Raw genomic sequence first — 21,167 nt, 5'->3', positions numbered from 1 at the left:
GGAGGAGCTATAACCGAGGATACACTGATGGTTCCTCCACGGCTCCTCCGCGGATGCATTTCCGGGAACGGTGGAGGCGTGACACACGGCCGGACTTATCTCAGCCAATGACAGCTCTGCATGCATCCCCTGGATATTATTTTAGAAACTGCTCTCATCGCAACGCGATGTTTACAGTGAGAACAGCTGTGAGGTCCTGCAGAAAGCAGAGCAGTGTGTAAAATAAATATCACTCAGTATAACAGACCTACTCTCTTTATTTGCTTTAGTTTAGTAGATATATACAAACAAAGAGTCGATATTTTTCTAAGAACATTTAGTGCTTCACATAATAAAATACACAACGGCTGTAGCCTGATTATGCTTTAGGAGCTTAGGTGTGTGTGTGTGTGTGTGTGTGTGTGTGTGTGTGTGTGTGTGTGTGTGTGTGTGTGTGTGTGTGTGTGTGTGTGTGTGTGTGTGTGTGTGTGTGTGTGTGTGTGTGTGTGTGTGTGTGGTACAGTGTGTAGGTATGTCCTGTACAGTGTGTAGGTGTGTGTGTGGTACAGTGTGTGCGCAGATGCGGCGGACAGACAGGTCTCAGTTGGTTTGGTGTCCTCTGCTTACTTTTAATACTTGCAAATACAACTTTTGGCCCATAATTTCAATTCCCCATTTCAGCGACCAGAGAGAGAGGGGGGGGGGGGGGATATATCCAGTCTCTGATTGTGTTACGTTATTATGAGAGTGCTCTCATACTTTAAATTGCATATATTTATATAAATATATTTGTGTGTGTGTGTCCGCATCTGTAGCCTGTTATTGTCTCATTATACCGCACTCTCAATGAATTCAAGGTAAATATGTGGGGGAACAATGTTCAGCTGATCTAACAGAGATTATAAAATATGACAAAACACTCGACAGCTGATGCAGCTGTTGCCACGTAATAATGAACGGACGTCGCTTTAATATGACCGCTCAGAGGAGAGGAGTTCTCATTTCTTTAAACGTCTGCTGCTTCCCCTCCTCTCTCCCCGGTTCCCCTCCTCGGTCCTCCGCTCGCATCTCCTGTGGGCGGGACTAAGTCTCGAGGAGGGGAGTCGAGGAGGGGAAATTTGAGTATTGAGAAGCCTCTCAGATGTCCCGCTTTGCGCGGGACTGCACAGCATTTTCACGACTTTTGGTGCGTCCCGCAAATTGAGACGATGTCCCGCATATTTCATTTTGATTGGCTAAAACGCTTTTTGAGAAAGCAGGGAAGGCTATACTGTGTTGATACATTGCTTTTATTATTATTATATACAGTCATTTTAAAACACTTACTGGTGCAACATTCTGTTAATACAGGATTACAAACACATTTTACATCTTTTACACTTTTGTATAATTATTTCCAGTATTTTTAGTATGTCAAAGATTACAAATAATATGTGGCTGTTTTCCACCTGCTCACCAACAGGGGGTCTCGCGTGCACATGAAGCCCATGATGAAGCCTCAGATGAACCTTTCAGTGAACCGATTGGCTGGAAGCAGAAAGTGCTTTAGATCGGTTGAACCACAACGCTCATATTACCCATGGATGTATACTAAGAACCATATTACCCCTCCTGTACCCGGGCCCGGTGACACGATGCAATCAAGAGAGCTCAGACCCTCACTCATATAGAGGTCGGAACATGTTTTAAGTATAAATAAATAAAAGCATAAATAAAAGTAGCAATAAAAACATCACTGAACAAATAACTGAATAAATACAGGAATAAATAGCGTGCAGTGTTTTCAGATGAATTCGGTGTGTGTGTAGGGTGACCAGATGTCCCGCTTTGCGCGGGACTGCACAGCATTTTCACGACTTTTGGTGCGTCCCGCAAATTGAGACGATGTCCCGCATATTTCATTTTGATTGGCTAAAACGCTTTTTGAGAAAGCAGGGAAGGCTATCATCAGGGGGCTGTGTTTGCTGTCAATCAAACTGTAACACACGGCGGGTGCTGGTCAAGTGTTAACCAATGAGATTAACTCACTCACACACCCCCCCCCCCCACCCGCCAAACAACAACAACGAACGCAGGCGACGCAGCAGGTTATGGAAAATGGAGGAAACTGAAACTACAGCTAAGAAGAAAAGAAGATGCACATACAACAAAGACTGGGAAGACACTTACCCGTGGGTGAAGCCAGTGCAGGGCGACGCTCAGAGATTTTTCTGCAATCTTTGCAAGAGTAATTTTTGAATTTCACATGGCGGTGAATACGACGTCAAAAGACACAGAGAATGCGATTCTCACAAGAAACGTGTCGCTCAAAAAGAGACATCCCACTCTATGGAGACATTCCTACTCAAACCAAAAAATGATGGCCACTCAGACAAGGTGACCGCAGCAGAAATAACCAGTGTTTACCATGTCTGAAGTCCTTACCACCAGCTGCTCTTGCAGTAATAAGTAGTGCACCTTTCTTACTGTCCTAATGCACAATGTAGGGACTGCTTTTTTATCTTTTGTTTTCTTAGTTATGTTCTCTGTATTTTATATGTTTGTGTTATGTGTTATGTGTAACGTTGCTGCCTTCTTGGCCAGGTCAGCATTGCAAATGAGATTATATCTCAATGCTTTTATCTGGTTAAATAAAGGTTAAATAAAATAAAATAAATAAATACAGTGCAACACTCCCATTCATACCGGTCAAATAAATGACTGGTAACAAGCTAGCGCCGACCATGTTTCCAGACTCTGAGATAGTAAAGAAAATGTCATGTGGTCGTACAAAAGCAGCGTCCATAATAACAGAGGTGCTTGCCCCTGCCTCTGTGGAGAGTTGTTTGACTGAGTCAGAGACACCAGTGGTTCTAGGTGACAGAAGGCCCACCTTCTGCTGCTGTGATGGACAAAACTGAAAGCTATTTTATTTTATATATTATTATGTTTCTGTTCCCTCCTGGCCAGTGTTGGTTTTATTGTATCTATTAATTTATGTTGTGCCTACTTGTACAGGTAATACACTAGTTGAATTAAGAAGATGCATTTCTAAACACTTGAAGTGAATAATGCCTGCTGCCTTGGTTAGCCTTAGTTTACTTTTCTTTATTAAAAAACTGCAGTTTGACTTCACTTTCTGCTCTGTTGTTATATATTTGTTACGGTTTTTTTTCCGGGGGTTGGGGGGTGCTGTTGAGAGGGTGTCCCACATTGTCCCACACAACCATACTCCTTGTCCCACATTTGGTTTGTTGGGATCTGGTCACCCTATGTGTGTGCTGTGGCTCAGCTGGAAAGCAGTTGACTCACGACCGCAGGGTCCCTGGTTCAATACGTCATTTTTTTAATATTTATAAAAGCTACAGCTAAATGAGATAATGTAGTTAATAAATGTATTCTTTGATATGGTTTAGCATTTCTCAGGCTACAACATGGTTAAGTTTACGAATATTATTAAGGAATACAAATCCCTCTTTGCAATGTTTACCAGCTTTTCAATCACAATCATTAAACTGGAATAAATACAATATTGTTAACATGAAAATATGATTTAATGTTCGTTGTTTAGAGTTATTCTAAGGCTGTACTCATTGGGGACTCGGTATGAGATAGAGCACACTGTTGAGATGTCCAATCTGCCTGTTGTACACACTTTGACCAGCAGGGGGGGTTTGTGTTCAGATGAAGCCCATGGTGAAGCCTCGTGAGATGAACCCTTTTGCGAACCAATTGGCTGGAAAGCTTCAAAGCTTCATCTCGTCATCACTATCTGTCATGTCCCGTTTTATTTTGTACTGACCTCTTGTCTTTCATTTCAGGCCCTGTTTCTTCCTCCCCCTTTGTGTGTTTTCCCGCCTTCATCAGCGTCTGCCCCGCCCCTGATTGCTTCCACCTGTTCCCACTCACCTCATGTTTAAATAGTCCTGCCTCTCCCCTGTCCCGTGTCAGTTCGTCTGGTTTGTTTCCCCGAATGGTCGTGCCAAGCCTCGGCTCTGAAAGGATCGCTTTCTCTCAGGTTTATTTTTGTTGGCTTAAGTTTTCATTAAGTCCTCTTTTTGTTAAGCTAGTTTTTCCTCCTTGTGAGCGGCTTTTGTTATTTCCACCACCTACTCTGTTCAGAGGGATTACCTTTACTGTGGAAATAAATATACTTGTTTTATATTCAAGACTTTGTCGTGCGTTTGGGTTCATCGGTTTGTGTCGAGGTCCTGACATCATGCAAAGTACTTTTTTCTTTCTGACCGACATTTGAACTGAACTGACATTTTGGATGTGGACCAATGAGGACACCACAAAAGGGACACGGATGTTTATGGAAGTTGGTTTACCTAAAGACTCAATAACATGCCTAATTTATACTAATTCCTGTCATTAAGCTGTAAGTTAAATCAGTGCACAAGAATTCATACTTTGAGATTTCCTTTATTATTGTCGGAGCAGGGGTCACCAACCTTTTTTAGGATGAGGGCTACTTTCAAAAAATAAAGCAATTTCGGGGGCTACTTTTACTCCTCTTTTCTTTTCTTTTTTTTGCAGTGTATATATTTAGCACTTTTTTTAGATTTTCGTACACAAATTAAACAGAGATGACAGAGCAGTTGTGATTGACAGTGTCACATTACAGTTGTGCAGATCACATAACATATGAAACATTACAACAAGACAGACACAAACAAACAAACAGTCGGCTTGGTCACACAACAAAGCACAACCTCATTCTCTTAATGATGATAATAGTACAAATACATTTAAAATGCTTCACATATACGTATATATCCACATACATATAAAATAATAATAAAAAGATATAGCCACATAGATATTCGGGTTTTATTGTGGAATATCCGGGAAGGTCATCCTCCCTGCAGAGGCAAAGAAAGGCCCCCAGACACTCCGGGACTTCCCGGCGGAGCCTCTCAATGTGTAACGGATTTTTTCAAGCTGCAAATTATTAAAAATGTCCCTTATCCACATAGTGTGGGAAGGTGGTGTTGGTGATTTCCATCTTGTTAGAATAAGACGTCTTGCTAGTAATGTTGCAAAGGCTATAAGGTCTGCTTTGAGCCGAGGCAAAGGCAGGTTTGGGATGCCAAATACTGCAGTAATGGCATTAGGCTCGATAAGCGTCCCAGTTACCTCTGACAAAGTACTGACAATTGAAGTCCAGTAGTTGTGCAGAGACGTACATGACCAACACATATGCACATGGCTTGCAGGTGTTTGGTGACATTTTTCACAAGAAGGATCTATATTGTCAAACACTTTGAACAGCCTGACTTTAGTCCAATGGGTGCGGTGAACAACTTTACACTGAATCAAACCATGTCTTGCGCAGACGGATGAAGTATGCACACGCTTAAGAATATTGCCCCAAAGGTCCTCTGAGATCTCCTGCCCCAAATCCTCCTCCCAAACAGCTTTCAGAGAGTTTAGAGAGGTTGAAGATAGGGTTTGGATTTGATTTTAAATACACGAGATAATTCCTTTCATCACAGGGGCCTGAGTGAGAAAAGCATCTAGAGGCGTGTCATCGGGCAGGTTAGGAAACTGAGCATATCTATTGCGAGCAAAACTCCGAATTTGCAGGTATCTAAAAAAATGATGTTTAGGAAGAGAGAACAATTCTGAGAGCTGTTGAAAAGATGCAAAAGTGTTCTCAATATATAAATCTTTAAATGTTTTAATACCAAGGTTTGACCATATCGAAAATGCACCATCTGATATGGAGGGGGGGAAACATGATTTGCAGCTAGTGGAGCCGAGGTAGAAAAAGCTTGCAGACCAAAGTGACGTTTAAACTGATTCCAGATCCTTAAGGAGGTTTTAACAACTATATTTTTAGCATAGAGGGAAACCGGGCTGTTGATGGGGGAGTGCACAAGTGATGTCAGTGACACAGGCTTAGAGGAAAAAGACTCCATAGCCAGCCAAGCCGGGCGAGGATGAAGTGTATTGGACCTAAGCCAATACTGTAAGATTCTTAGGTTGGAAGCCCAATAGTCAAATCTAAAGTTTGGCGAGGCCATTCCTCCAAGAGGCTTTGGCCTTTGTCGAGAGTCTTTACGAAGTCTAGGTTTCTTTTTGTTCCAAATAAACTCCAAAATTGAGCTATCAATTTTCTGAAAAAACGCTTGAGGAAGAAAAATAGGTATACACTGAAACAGATAGGCACATTTAGGGAGAGTATTCATTTTTACTGAGTTGATCCTCGCGGCCAAATTTAAAGGGAGCAGTGACCAGCGTTCAAAGTCTTGTTGCATACGTTCTAAACAGGGTGTAAAATTGGCCTTAAAGAGACTTTTAAATGTGCTAGTAACTTGTATTCCAAGATATGTAAAGCTTTGCAGAGATACTTTAAATGGGAAGTTATGTAAAGGACATTTACGTGCGGTTGAGTTTAGAGGAAATAATTCACTTTTACCAAGATTAAGTTTATATCCTGATATGAAACCAAATGAGTTCAGCGTGGCAAGTGTAGCAGGGATTGAAACAGACAAGTTCGAGAGGTACATAAGAAGGTCGTCCGCATAAAGAGAGACTCTCTGTTCTGCGCCATTTCTGGTTATCCCAGTAATAAGGGGGTTAGAGCGAAGCGCAATGGCGAGGGGCTCAATCGCGAGGGCGAAAAGCAAAGGACTCAAAGGGCAACCCTGTGTGGTGGACCTATGAAGAGGGAAATATTCCGATTGATTGTTATTAGTTCTAACGGAGGCCTGAGGCGAGGAGTAAAGCAGTTTAATCCAGGTCGTAAACTTTTTCCCAAAGCCAAATTTGTCTAAGGAGTAGAAGAGATAGCCCCACTCCACCCGGTCAAAAGCCTTCTCTGCGTCCAGGGATATTAATGCTTCTGGAGCACTAGAAGAAGATGGGTTATAAATTGTATTAAACAACCGTCTTAAATTAAAAAAAGAGTGTCTATTTTTAATGAAACCTGTTTGATCAGGGGAGATAACAGAGGGAAGTGTCGACTCAAGGCGTAAAGCTAAGAGTTTAGACAGTAGTTTGAAGTCTACATTCAGCAAGCTTATAGGACGAAACGAGGCACAGGACAAAGGGTCCTTATTCTTTTTCAAAATGAGGGAAATCGAGGCCTGAGTGAGAGTCTGGGGTAATTTAAGAGATTCAAATGAGTCATTAAACATGTCAATTAAAATAGGAGCCAATTTATGTAAAAATGCCTTATAGAATTCAGCAGTGTAGCCGTCTGGTCCTGGACACTTGCCGCATTGCATGGACTTGGCTGCAGTAGCCAGTTCCTCAATAGTAATATTTCTTTCAAAATCGTCAACACAGTCAGGGTGAACGGTGGGTATATGGAGTGAGTTAAAGAAACTATCCAAGTGTGAAGAGTCGGATGTGTTTTCAGAAGTATACAACGATACGTACAAATCTTTAAACTCATCATTGATTTTCTTAGGATCAATCGTCGAGCCTGAAGAGGTCCTAATCTGGGGAATTTGGTGAGACGACAATGTCTGTCGCAATTGATAGGCTAGCAATCTACTAGCCTTATCCCCATGTTCATAATAAGTATGTCTAGATTTCAGTAACATTTCTGTTGTGTGATCCGTAGCTAAGACCTCAAACTCAGTTTGTAAAGAGAGGCGCTCCTTGTATAAATCTGGAGAAGGAGAAGCAGAATAAATTGCGTCCAGCTGTGCAATACGTTTCGTTAAATTATTAAGTCTTTCCCTCCTCACTTTCCTCTCATAGCCGCTGTAAGAAATGATTTCACCTCTGATGTATGCCTTTAAGGTCTCCCACAACAGTGACGCGGACACATCAGGAGTTTTGTTTATACTAAGAAAGAGATCTATTTGTCCGGAAACAAATTCCACAAAGTCTTCATTTGAAAGCAAACGATTATTGAAACGCCATGGAGCACGGTTTTTATCAGACCCTGTGAAATGTATCCTCATAGTGACTGGGGCATGGTCAGATATGACTATCGCATTATGGGAAATTGATTTAACAGAAGGAAGAATTCTATTGTCTACGAGGAAATAATCTATACGAGTAAAAGTGTGGTGGACATTTGAGAAAAATGAATATTCCTTTCCAGAGGGATTAAAAAAACGCCAGGGGTCAGAAATGGCAAATTGTTTTTTAAAGGATTGAATTGCCTTGGCAGACCTAGACGGCTTACAATTTCGGGTCGATGATCGGTCCAGTTGAGGATCCAGCCAGCAGTTGAAATCCCCTCCCAAAATAAGGAAATGTGAGGATATATCTGGTAGAATGGAAAATAAATGTGTAAAAAACACATCATCCCAGTTTGGTCCATATACATTGACAAGAAGCACTGGAGTAGAATTAATTTTACCACTAACAATTAAGTACCTCCCGTTTTGGTCTGCCATCACATTTGAACACACAAAAGGAATTGACTTGTGCAATAAAATAGCTACTCCCCTAGATTTCCCCGTGAAAGAAGAGTGGTAGGTATGGCCAATCCAACTGGCCTTTAATCTGCTCTGATCAGAGACCCTAAGATGAGTTTCTTGTAGAAAAAGTATCTGTGCACCCAGGTGCTTGAGATGGTGCAAAACGTTGCTGCGCTTAACAGGATTGTTAAGGCCCCTACAGTTCCAGGTACAACATTGAAGCCCCTCTCCATCTTGTTGTATTCATTTAGGTGAAACCATAGAAGCATCTTAAGAGGCAAAGAGTGAAGCATAATATAACATATTTAGCAGAATGAGGTATAACGAATAACAGCATTTCAACATGTACAATGTTGATAGACCAAGCCGACACGAAAAACACAAAAAAGAAACAACCAAAAAAACCAAAACACACAATATAGAACAACCCGTTGTGGTAAAAGAACCACGTTACTCCCTCCCACCTTGGCAGAAGTGCCTCCCCATGCGAGACACGCCGATCAAACCTTATAGGAATTGCTAAACGCTCCGTCGTAGCTACCATCCTAGGCTACTACTAACACAGCCTAAGCTACCCAAAGAGAAAGGTGACTGGGTAAAAGAAGAGTAAACACGCACAAACTAAACAGAACATTAGTACGTTCGTCACGTTTAGACATGTTGTCAGTGACTAGTTATCATGGAAAGCTACAATGACTTACTGGGAGATGCAGTCCAAGTTGCCGCGGGCACCGTGTTGGCTACCCCTGGGTGATGTACTCTTCTCACGGTCTTCAGCAATAAAGCAACACATGGTATGTTGTCTGTATGACTTCCCAAACTTTAACTCACCTATCGAGGGTTTTTGAGACGACGTGAAGCCTGTAAAGCTTTCTATCGTTCCTGTTTTATTCCTGCTTGATTGTTGTGGAATAACTCAGAAAACCACACACTTTGAAATATTGTATTGAAATGTTTTCCTTTGCAAAAGAACCAGCGTTTCACAAATAGGGTTGATTTCTCTACCTGTATATTTGTGTTCCCAAAATATCTTAAAAACTGAATGATTGAAACTCAGTGAAAACAACGGACAAACGTAATGTTTTAAATAATAGAAGTTTGCTGATAAAATGGTGACAACTCATCGATTTATTCATTTATTTGAAAATATACTTTTTATAAAAGATTCCTAAAACGTGTTACAATGTAGAGACAGATGGATTTACCCTTGAAAAGATGATCAAGCTATTTTTCACAAGTTTACATTTAAATTGTACTCTTGCTTTTGCGTCATATTAACAAAATAGAAGGGATTTGTATTATCAGAGCTAGAGCAACACAGAATGCAGAACAGACACCATTACGTGTCGCACTAAATTATATTTTACATATTATAAAGAATCCAAATACATTCGTCAAACATTTTTACATAATTACACCCGTTTATATAAAATTAGATTAGACATTTTGTAAATGTTGGACTTTTCCATTACGTCGTGAAAATGTTGAGAAAATATAACGTACAAATCACAACTTCAACAAACAAGATGGTTTTATCTAAATTAAAATAGAAATACAGACAAAAAATCAAACGGGGAAAATCCCAGTCCCAGCCGTGTTAGAGTCCGGACATATTGTAGTGGCTCTATTTAAACTTCCGCCTACTTCAGCTCACACAACTCAGCTGAGCTTCCAGGAGTGTATAGAAGCCGAAACCCAGGATAGAGAGGCTGAGTGAAGGTGGTCTGCTCTCTGTGGAGGAGGGTCATGGTGTCAGACACGCTGTAGAAAGAGAGAGAACCTGCTCTGTGATCCAGGTACACTCCTATTCTGGAGGACGGAGGGCCTGAGACGGGAGCAGAAATATTTTGATGGAAGAATGCATATTTACCGCCACTGATACAATCTAATGCCCAAGATTTGTTATTACATCCAAATACACATTCCTTAGCTGTCCCAGTTCTGTTAATATCCTTGTATGCCACTGCTATAAGAGCTCTCCCGCTCCACTCCACCTCCCAGTAACAACGTCCAGTTAGACCCTCTGTACTCAGGACCTGCCGATAATCAACAAATCTGTCTGGGTGAGCAGAATATGGCTGATCTACTTTCATTCGTGTTGCTTTCCTGTTCCCGTCACTCAATGATAACCGCCTGGATGCTGTATTTGGGTCCAATGTGATCTGACGAGAATATCTCCTGAATGCAGCTCTGGTTCTGGGCTCTGCTTGGGTCTTTAAAACATCCACTCCAGTCACTGCCAGAGAGATGTTTCCCCACTCCTCAGTCACAACACCCTGCAGTTTATCTCTGGTCTCTGACACCGCCGCGGTCACGTCCTCAAATAAGCGCAGAGGACAGATATCAATGCTGGGTAAGTCTTCAGACTCACTCAGACGGGACAGTGAGGGGTAGTTGTTGAGGAAATGCAGGTGGTCCTCGGTGTGAGACAGCTGCAGCAGCTCAGCGTCTGTCCTCCGCAGCTCAGTGATCTCCTGCTGCAGCTTCTCCTCAACATCTTGAGCTCGACTCACTTGGGTTTTCTGCTGGGCTCTGATCTTCTGCTTCACCTCAGAGCTTCTTTTCTCAATGAGATGAATGAGCTCAGTGAAGATCTCCTCGCTGTCCCTCACTGCTTCATCAGCGGAGCGATTGATAGCCTCCACCCTCTGTTGAAGCGCCTTGACGTGCTTCTCTCTGTCCTGGGCTCTCTGTTGGACTTCTCCCCGGCTCACCCCGAGCTCCTTCTGCCTGTCAGCCCTCTCTGCTGCAGCGGAGACGGTGTCATGGCCTTTGTGGTCATCCATGGAGCAGAGATAACAGATGCTCTGCTGATCGGTGCGGCAGAAAATCTTCATCACCTCGTCGTGGCGAGAGCAGATGTTCTCCTGAAGCTTTGAGGTGGCTTCAACCAACTTGTGTTTCTTTAATGGAGCGACATCAAAGTGAGGTTGGAGGTGTTGCTCACAGAAAGAGGCCATACACACCAGACAGGACTTGAAGGCTTTCAGCTTCACCCCGTAGCAGCAATCACAGACCACATCTCCAGGTGTTGCAATGGAAAGATCAGGTGAAGCATCTTGAAGCCCTATTTTCTTCAGTTCCTCCACTAACTCTGCAAGCATGGTATTTTTCACCAGGGCAGGCCTCGGTTTGAAGCTCTGCCTGCACTGTGGGCAGCTGTAGGTTTTCTCCTCATCCTCCTTACCCCAGCAGTCTTTAATACAGCTCATGCAATAACTATGCCCACAGGGAATAGCTACCGGATCCTTTAGAATATCCAGACAGATCGAACAGCTCAGTTTTTCCCGACCCAGACTCACTTGCTGCGCCATTTCTCCTCGACGACAGTGAATGTCAGTAAGTTTCACTTTCTGTTTCCTGATGTTGAATCACTGATCTACAACGTATGGGATTTGCAGTACTTACTAGTGATGTTATGTATTGCGCCGAGGCTTCGGAGCGTGTGTCGAGTAATCCCCGAAGCTTTTTGTGAAGCCTGTATCGAGGCTTGTATCGTTTTGGGCCAGTGACGTCACCGATGACAAACGAAGCCTCGCTGCCTGTCGATACCACGTGACTGCTTCAGGAAGCGCTTCAGATCGGTTGAACCGTTGAACCACAACGCTCATAATACCCATGGATGTATACTAAGAACCATATTACCCCTCCTGTACCCGGGCCCGGTGACACGATGGAATCAAGAGAGCTCAGACCCTCACTCATATAGAGGTCGGAACATGTCATAAGTAGGCTATAAATAGATACAAGCATAAATAAATGTAGGAATAAAAACATCAATAAATACAGGAATACATATGTTGCAGTGTTTTCAGGGAGCTTTAGTGTGTGTGCTGTGGCTCAGCTGGAAAGCAGTTGACTCACGACCGCAGGGTCCCTGGTTCAACGACTGGACAATAGGCTACGTATTTTTTGTTGTTTATAAAAGCTACAGCTAAATGAGATAATGTTAATAAATGTATTCTTTGATATGGTTTAGCCTTTCTCAGGCTACAACATGGTTAAGTTTACGAATAGTATTAAGGAATATAAATCCCTCTTTGCAATGTTTACCAGCCTCCTTAGGATTTTCAATCACAATCATTAAACTGTAATAAATACAATATTGTTAACATGAAAATATGATTTTATGTTCGTTGTTTAGAGTTATTCTAAGGCTTTACTCATTGGGAACTCGGTATGAGATAGAGCACACTGTTGAGATGTCCAATCTGCCTGTTTTACACACTTTGACCAACAGGGGGTTTGTGTTCAAATGAAGCCCATGATGAAGCCTCATGAGATGAACCCTTTTGCGAACCAATTGGCTGGAAAGCTTCAAAGCTTCATAAGGCTTCATCTCGCCATCACTAGTGCTTACACCCATCTTTAAACTGTCAAATCTGTGAAAGGGGAGGAACAACGTCTGAGCTGTGTCGACTTTGAGCAGGAGGAGTCTCGCATGGCCAGTAAATAAAGTCCACAGTGTGTGGGGAGGCGAAGTCACGCCCGTCTAATTCCGGTCTATTAAACACTTTTAAAATCTAAGCATTACTAAAAGTGAAAAGACTACAAGAAATCCCAGAGTGCTCCTCGCTCCTCATACGTTCTACTTTAAAAAACGTCCGAACTCGGACCGTTGGATTCAAATTTCTGACCGTTAGGAAGAATTCCTCCCCTTTATTCGTTGCCAAAATTGTCAAAAACAGTACACATATTTAAATTGATTACAAATCATAATATAAATGCATATATTTTATTTTTTTAATCGTCATATCTTTTTCTAACAGACCGGCAGTGGTGTAACACCGACTGTTGACGGTGTAACACCACACTGGAGAAGACGCTTGCATCCCTTCATTGTAAATTGTTTTTTAGCTCCATTTATTCTCCTTTAAATATCTTTAATTCATCGTAAATGAGTTGCAGCGGAGACAGCGATGATGACAGCAGTTGTAAGCGGAAGGTGGCTTATGTGTACAGCCCGGAATACATCCAGACTTGCGATAGTTTATCCAAAGTACCAAACAGGGTGAGTTACCTTGAAACGTTAGTTCACTGTGAGGCGTTTTACTCACTGGTTCTTTTCAATATTTAAATGTAATTCTCTGCTCATTTCCAGGCAAGTATGGTCCACTCACTGATAGAAGCCTACGGACTCCTTAAACACATGAGGTGAGTGAAGCTAATGTTGGTTTCTTAGTTTAACAGAGCTATTAAAACACATTTTAATAACAGAGAAATAGCATCGCATAAGGTTGCTTTACAGACGAACAAGTATGTTTACCTAGGTGCTTCCTGTAGTGCTAACCTTTTAAAAGTACTCCTTAAATTGTTTTGACTTTTTGAGAAGCGCTATGCAGTTCTGCTTTGTCGGCACCAGGGGGCACTATAACACAAGCTTCAAAAACAATAATAACAGCTTTATTAAAGGCCAAGAAATCCATTTATTGAATAGAAAAAGATGTCTAGTTTCCCCACAATGTATTCCTGTGAGTAAGATAAGATAACATGGACCTTTATTAATCCCTGTGGGGTAATTCAGGAGTTTAAACAGCAGCAACACTGGAGATTGAAAAACAGGGCAGATAGACAAATTATTACAATTAAAGATACAATTATATTCAGGTAAGTAACTGTTAAAATAAGAAATGAATGAAATGAACATATAAGACGTCTTGGACTGTCACAGTATAAAATGCACTGTCACCATGTGTCACTGATTTCTGGGACACTTGATTTAAATGAAGCTCAGCGCAAGTTCTTTCAGGAAGACTGGGTATGTATACGTTCACTCCTTAGCTGCATATTATCAGCTCATCACGGGCGTTGCCTATAACCCATTACATTCACCTCGTTCTCCAGCAGCCAATCACCGAGCTGCAGCCAAACTTTAAAATGGTTCTCCTCTCTCCTGCAGTCAGCTGTGACTTCAGGTTTTCATGCTGCGGCCCGCCTCCTCCTCATCACACCTCCTCTTCATCACATCTCCTCATCACATCCAGATCTTCAGCATCACCACCAGTGTCTAGACCCCGGGGGTTCCCTATATGCTCACGGCTGCATTTCCCCCTTTAAGGTAGGGACACGCCAAGCTGACGCCAAAGAACTCACACAGACTGTTGTGTCGCCTCAGATATACCATTTCAGGATCGGGGTCTAATCGCCAAAGACTTAACATTTATCATATGACATGTGTCGAGAAATGTTCTTCAAACAAAATGAAGTCTCTCCTGATTGAACTGTAAATGAGCAACACGTCATTATGTGTTTCTTTACCAGGTCAAATGTCTGCTTTGAAAAAGGACTTTATCTCTCCTGCTCCATGTTTAAGGGGGCCTCTGTTCCTCAAGCTTCTGCACTTTAACGTTGCTTTTTAAAAACTCACACGTGATTGACATGTATATTCACATCAAGTGTCTAACTTGGGTATTTCCTTTTGCACTTAAAAGCACCAAGTCTTTAAATCAACTTACAACAAGTGTATTTAGTCAACATTCAGCAGCGTTAGCCCCCAGGAGGGGTTGCAGGCGGAGCAGGGGCTAGTTCCACTCATTCCTGTGAAGCCATACAACCTTTGATCTGGGTACTTATTTTAATGCTAATTCATATTCCCAGAAATGTCTTTGGCTTTTGGGAAAGACCGTTCAAAAGATAACTGATAAGCAACAACCTAAAGTAAAATAATCATTGGTAGCTGGATAACCAAATCCTGCTGATCAACTCGTTGTTGGGTTTTTCATATTTTGTGTCAATGTGGTTTTAATGAAGATGTCCTTACCTGTACCACTAATTATTTATTCAACTTAGAACATGGAAAGAATCCCCAGGACCATTTGTAATCTTATTAGGAGGACTGCTGAAAGAGAATGTGCTGAGATACAAATGTTAGAGACATTGTTTGACTTGGTTAAGATGTGGGTAACAGTTAAAGCAGGACTTTAACATCTGAACACTTTTGTCCTCTTATCGGAGATACTCGTTTGTCAGACTTGTTTTAAAGAGCGAGTTATCAGTGCGGCTGATTCAGTCAGCATGTCGAGTCGCCTCAGAGTGTACGTCTGTTTCTCTGAGTAGCTCTGAGCTCTTATTGAAATGATTTGGGATAAGGTGTAGGAACGTATGTCATGTGTTGTGTCTCGTCAAATGTGTTGGTTGTGTTTTTGTATTTTGTCTGTCACTAGTGATGCTACGTATTGCGCCGAGGCTTCGGAGCGTGTGTCGAGTAATCCCGAAGCTTTTTGTGAAGCCTGCATCGAGGCTTGTATCGTTTTGGGCCAGTGACGTCACCGATGACAAAGGAAGCCTCGCTGCCTGTCGATACCACGTGACTGCTTCACGAAGCGCTTCAGATCTTGGCGCGTGCTCCTGACAGATACAAACCCATGGGATTCGAATCAAGATGTGTGAACCTCGTGAGAGGACAACACTGTCGTTTGCCAGTTTTGGTTGCACGATATTTTTGCAACTCGTTAGAATGGAGCCAGCAAAGAAGAGAAGGACTTCCCCTGTGTGGAACACTTTGATGTGATTTCACCCAATAAGGTAGGTTGCATACTTAGTATATTACAACAGATGTATTATGTTAGATTTTGTACGGTTCATTTTTTTACTTTATCTATTTCATTCAAAGGTGAAGTGTTTATTGTGCTCCAGGGAACTGGGATACAATAACAATACTTCTTCCGCATTATCGTGCCATACATGAGAACAAGGAGGGACATGGAGGTGGACCTGCTAAAGGTTTGTCATTTAATATTTTGGAATAATATATTTTATTTTATCATTTAACCTTGTTAACTTCACTTTATCATGCAAATAAAAGAAAGTTACAAGATACAGGGTTCGTACGGGTGCTTGAAATCCTTGAAAATGCTTGAAATTTGACGTGGTGTTTTCAAGGTTGGGAAAGTGCTTGGATTTTGGGAATGGTGCTTGAAATTGAGATAAAGTGCTTGAAAATGTAAATGCTTTACTTTTACAAAAAATGTCTGTCTGACTGAATAGTTCGCTTTTTAGATTAAAAGAAAAGCATTGCTTCGCTTCTACATAAAACAGCTCCGCCGCACCTTCCCGCGCTATGCGCGCGACCTGCAAGTGTTTGTGTTACGTGTGACCTGGGCATTCTGATGAGAGATAGATGACAGTGGGACAGGAGGCTGCCGTTTCAACGAGCGTTGGCTAGCAGAAGACAAATACAAGCCATGGCTAAGACGAGGGTCAAGCCCACGAGTAGCCTCCTGCAAAGTTTGCAACATAACGATGCGAGAGTCTGCGCTGAGGAGCCACATGAAAGGTACGCCGTAGTAGAGCATTTTAGATCAGGCTAACGTTGCATGTTACGTGTGTTTAAGCTAACGTTAGCGAGCTGAATAGCGAACTCCATGAGGGATAATAATAATTGCAGGGGACAATCATTTCAGAGGAGCGTACCTATGGTATGTGCGTTACAGTCGCCATCGTGTGGTGTTCAGAGGATGAAGCTCTCACGGCATGTCGTGTTATAGTTATAATATAATCTATTGATTCGACTCAGAGCGATTTTGAAAGCGATGTATTTCTACTGGTAGTATGTTTCGTGCCTAAACCAAATGTGACTTGCTCTATCGAAATCAGTCGCATTGACCGAAGACACATTTTCGTTTGTATTACTGGTCTGGGGGAAGCTCGCGAGTGTGTGTGTGTTTATTGCGTTTGTGTCCCGGGGAAACACTCACGAGAAACACCGGCTGCTGTTATGCTTGCTGTGACGTTACATTAGTCCGTTCTCCGCTTGTAATTATGCCGAAGCTTCAAAGTTGTATTTATCATCTGAATTTGCCGAAACAAGTTTAATATTCTGAAAGCCAGGACTTTGTTTATTTGAAAACAGATGAAAACAAACTGTCTTTTATTTAAAATTGAAGTATTATACAAGTAAAACTACATGAACAGAATGAACAGTCTTCCTTTGGAGATGTATAAGTCAGGAGTCTTGAGTAGCATTACCTAAAATCATTTACACATGTGTAAATATTATTTTCCACTTGTTACCCATTGTGTGTCTATTTTTATGCAGCTCTGCGTGATCTTTGTGGCTACAATTCAGGCTAATACGCTACCAGAGGTGGAGAAGTACTCAGATCTTGTACTTAGTAAAAGTAGAAGTACTCAGATCTTGTACTTGAGTAAAAGTAGAAGTACTCAGATCGTGTACTTAGTAAAAGTAGAAGTACTCAGATCTTGTACTTAGTAAAAGTAGAAGTACTCAGATCTTGTACTTGAGTAAAAGTAGAAGTACTCAGATCGTGTACTTAGTAAAAGTAGAAGTACTCAGATCTTGTACTTGAGTAAAAGTAGAAGTACTCAGATCTTGTACTTGAGTAAAAGTAGAAGTACTCAGATCGTGTACTTAGTAAAAGTAGAAGTACTCAGATCTTGTACTTGAGTAAAAGTAGAAGTACTCAGATCTTGTACTTGAGTAAAAGTAGAAGTACTCAGATCTTGTACTTAGTAAAAGTAGAAGTACCAGAGTGTAGGAATACTCTGTCACAGTAAAAGTCCTGCATTCAAAATGTTCCTCAAGTGAAAGTAGAAAAGTATTCTCATCAGAATATAGTGAAAGACAGTGAAAGTAGTCGTTGTGCAGATTGGTCCATTTCAGAATAATATATATGATATGTTTTATAATGATTGATCATGAAAGTGTTCTCAAAGCTGGTGAAGGTGCAGCTAGTCTGAAGTACTTTGTAGACTTCAGGGTAGCTGGTGAAGGTGCAGCTAGTCTGAAGTACTTTGTAGACTGCAGGGTAGCTGGTGAAGGTGCAGCTAGTCTGAAGTACTTTGTAGACTGCAGGGTAGCTGGTGAAGGTGCAGCTAGTCTGAAGTACTTTGTAGACTGCAGGGTAGCTGGTGAAGGTGCAGCTAGTCTGAAGTACTTTGTAGACTTCAGGGTAGCTGGTGAAGGTGCAGCTAGTCTGAAGTACTTTGTAGACTGCAGGGTAGCTGGTGGAGGTGCAGCTAGTCTGAAGTACTTTGTAGACTGCAGGGTAGCTGGTGAAGGTGCAGCTAGTCTGAAGTACTTTGTAGACTGCAGGGTAGCTGGTGAAGGTGCAGCTAGTCTGAAGTACTTTGTAGACTGCAGGGTAGCTGGTGAAGGTGCAGCTAGTCTGAAGTACTTTGTAGACTGCAGGGTAGCTGGTGAAGGTGCAGCTAGTCTGAAGTACTTTGTAGACTGCAGGGTAGCTGGTGGAGGTGCAGCTAGTCTGAAGTACTTTGTAGACTGCAGGGTAGCTGGTGAAGGTGCAGCTAGTCTGAAGTACTTTGTAGACTGCAGGGTAGCTGGTGAAGGTGCAGCTAGTCTGAAGTACTTTGTAGACTGCAGGGTAGCTGGTGAAGGTGCAGCTAGTCTGAAGTACTTTGTAGACTGCAGGGTAGCTGGTGGATTTACTCCAGGTGGAACTAAAGTCTGATTCAACACTTGGTTATATTTCACATCATTCATCCACATCTGTGAAGTAACTAAAGGTGTTAAATACATGTAGTGGAGTCAAAGTACACCATGTACCTCTGACTTATGTTCACTGCCACCTAAAAGTACCTCAAAAATAGTAATCAATAATGTATTGAAAAGGCTGATTGTTGTATATCGGCTCAGCCAGGTTATATGGGAGGCCTAGTCTACGTACAGATCACTAATTTTGAAATATTAAACTTAGTTTTCTTTTCTTTAATTTGTCATCCTCGTGTAGAATGCTATCACGAAACACACATGTGGTTGTTTATAGCATAAAGAACATCTGATTTAATGTGAGGTAGGGAAATAATCATTTGAGTATGTGTATATAAATATGTAATTTACAACAGCTGGAAGATCCTTGAAAAGTGCTTGAATTTGACTCTGGAAAAGGTGTAAGAACCCTGAAGATACTCATTCTTAACACAGCTTGATTTTATTAATTTCAAAGCAATTTGAAGTAATTACTACATCCACTGACACTCTCTGTGTATACTTTTCAGGAAACAAACTCTGGCATAAAGTGGATCAGACTGTGAAGATGTCCAGGAAGACCAAGAATGCACAGCTGACGCAACTGTTGAAACCAAATATCGGACGCTTGGAGGACCCTCTGGACTACAGGCAGACACAAAAACATGTGTATCCAAACTTGCGGTCACTTTTGTGTGCACACCTGCTTCCTCAGTCCCGTGTGAAAGGGTCTTTTCAAAGGCAGGAGAAGTTGTGTCAAAGAAAATAAATCGTCTAAGCCCGAAAACTGTGGAAAAAACATTGTTTTTAAACAAAAACCAATAAAATTGTTCCATGAATCACAAGCACATTCACTGCCCTCTGCGAAGTTAAACCCTTCTCTTTTCCAGTTTCGAACACATATTGCTTCTTTTGTCTTTCTAGAAGGCAGCAGACATTTACATTTATTTATGTATAGATATAACAACAAGATACTGTGTTGATACATTGCTTTTATTATTATTATATACAGTCATTTTAAAACACTCACTGGTGCAACATTCTGTTAATACAGGATTACAAACACATTTTACATCTTTTACACTTTTGTATAATTATTTCCAGTATTTTTAGTATGTCAAAGATTACAAATAATATGTGGCTGTTTTCCACCTGCTCACCAACAGGGGGTCTCGCGTGCACATGAAGCCCATGATGAAGCCTCAGATGAACCTTTCAGTGAACCGATTGGCTGGAAGCAGAAAGTGCTTTAGATCGGTTGAACCACAACGCTCATATTACCCATGGATGTATACTAAGAACCATATCACCCCTCCTGTACCCGGGCCCGGTGACACGATGCAATCAAGAGAGCTCAGACCCTCACTCATATAGAGGTCGGAACATGTTTTAAGTATAAATAAATAAAAGCATAAATAAAAGTAGCAATAAAAACATCACTGAACAAATAAATGAATAAATACAGGAATAAATAGCGTGCAGTGTTTTCAGATGAATTCAGTGTGTGTGCTGTGGCTCAGCTGGAAAGCAGTTGACTCACGACCGCAGGGTCCCTGGTTCAATACGTCTTTTTTATATTTATAAAAGCTACAGCTAAATGAGATAATGTAGTTAATAAATGTATTCTTTGATATGGTTTAGCATTTCTCAGGCTACAACATGGTTAAGTCTACGAATATTATTAAGGAATACAAATCCCTCTTTGCAATGTTTACCAGCTTTTCAATCACAATCATTAAACTGGAATAAATACAATATTGTTAACATGAAAATATGATTTAATGTTCGTTGTTTAGAGTTATTCTAAGGCTGTACTCATTGGGGACTCGGTATGAGATAGAGCACACTGTTGAGATGTCCAATCTGCCTGTTGTACACACTTTGACCAGCAGGGGGGTTTGTGTTCAGATGAAGCCCATGGTGAAGCCTCATGAGATGAACCCTTTTGCGAACCAATTGGCTGGAAAGCTTCAAAGCTTCATCTCGTCATCACTATCTGTCATGTCCCGTTTTATTTTGTACTGACCTCTTGTCTTTCATTTCAGGCCCTGTTTCTTCCTCCCCCTTTGTGTGTTTTCCCGCCTTCATCAGCGTCTGCCCCGCCCCTGATTGCTTCCACCTGTTCCCACTCACCTCATGTTTAAATAGTCCTGCCTCTCCCCTGTCCCGTGTCAGTTCGTCTGGTTTGTTTCCCCGAATGGTCGTGCCAAGCCTCGGCTCTGAAAGGATCGCTTTCTCTCAGGTTTATTTTTGTTGGCTTAAGTTTTCATTAAGTCCTCTTTTTGTTAAGCTAGTTTTTCCTCCTTGTGAGCGGCCTTTTGTTATTTCCACCACCTACTCTGTTCAGAGGGATTACCTTTACTGTGGAAATAAAT

The 21,167-nt window shown here is 41.6% G+C and overlaps 1 protein-coding gene and 1 long non-coding RNA gene across 2 annotated transcripts; one reads left to right on the top strand and one right to left on the bottom strand.

The window, feature by feature from the left end:
* Nucleotides 1-9,468: 9,468 nt before the first annotated feature.
* On the bottom strand, nt 9,469-12,077 carry LOC117442951 (tripartite motif-containing protein 16-like). The gene has a single exon (XM_034078913.2). The coding sequence runs from the start codon at nt 11,657-11,659 to the stop codon at nt 9,986-9,988; it is 1,674 nt and encodes a 557-aa protein (XP_033934804.1). The 5' UTR covers nt 11,660-12,077; the 3' UTR covers nt 9,469-9,985.
* A 1,428-nt stretch (nt 12,078-13,505) lies between these two features.
* Nucleotides 13,506-20,564, top strand: LOC117442957 (uncharacterized). Its single transcript, XR_011642938.1, has 4 exons — nt 13,506-14,403; nt 15,509-15,869; nt 15,958-16,067; nt 19,323-20,564. It is a non-coding gene; the product is annotated as an uncharacterized lncRNA (long non-coding RNA).
* Nucleotides 20,565-21,167: the final 603 nt, after the last annotated feature.

This window comes from Pseudochaenichthys georgianus, unplaced genomic scaffold, assembly GCF_902827115.2.
Source record: "Pseudochaenichthys georgianus unplaced genomic scaffold, fPseGeo1.2 scaffold_510_arrow_ctg1, whole genome shotgun sequence".
Taxonomy (NCBI): domain Eukaryota; kingdom Metazoa; phylum Chordata; class Actinopteri; order Perciformes; family Channichthyidae; genus Pseudochaenichthys; species Pseudochaenichthys georgianus.
Note: the sequence above shows the minus strand (reverse complement) of the source record. Positions and strands in the feature narration are given on the sequence as shown.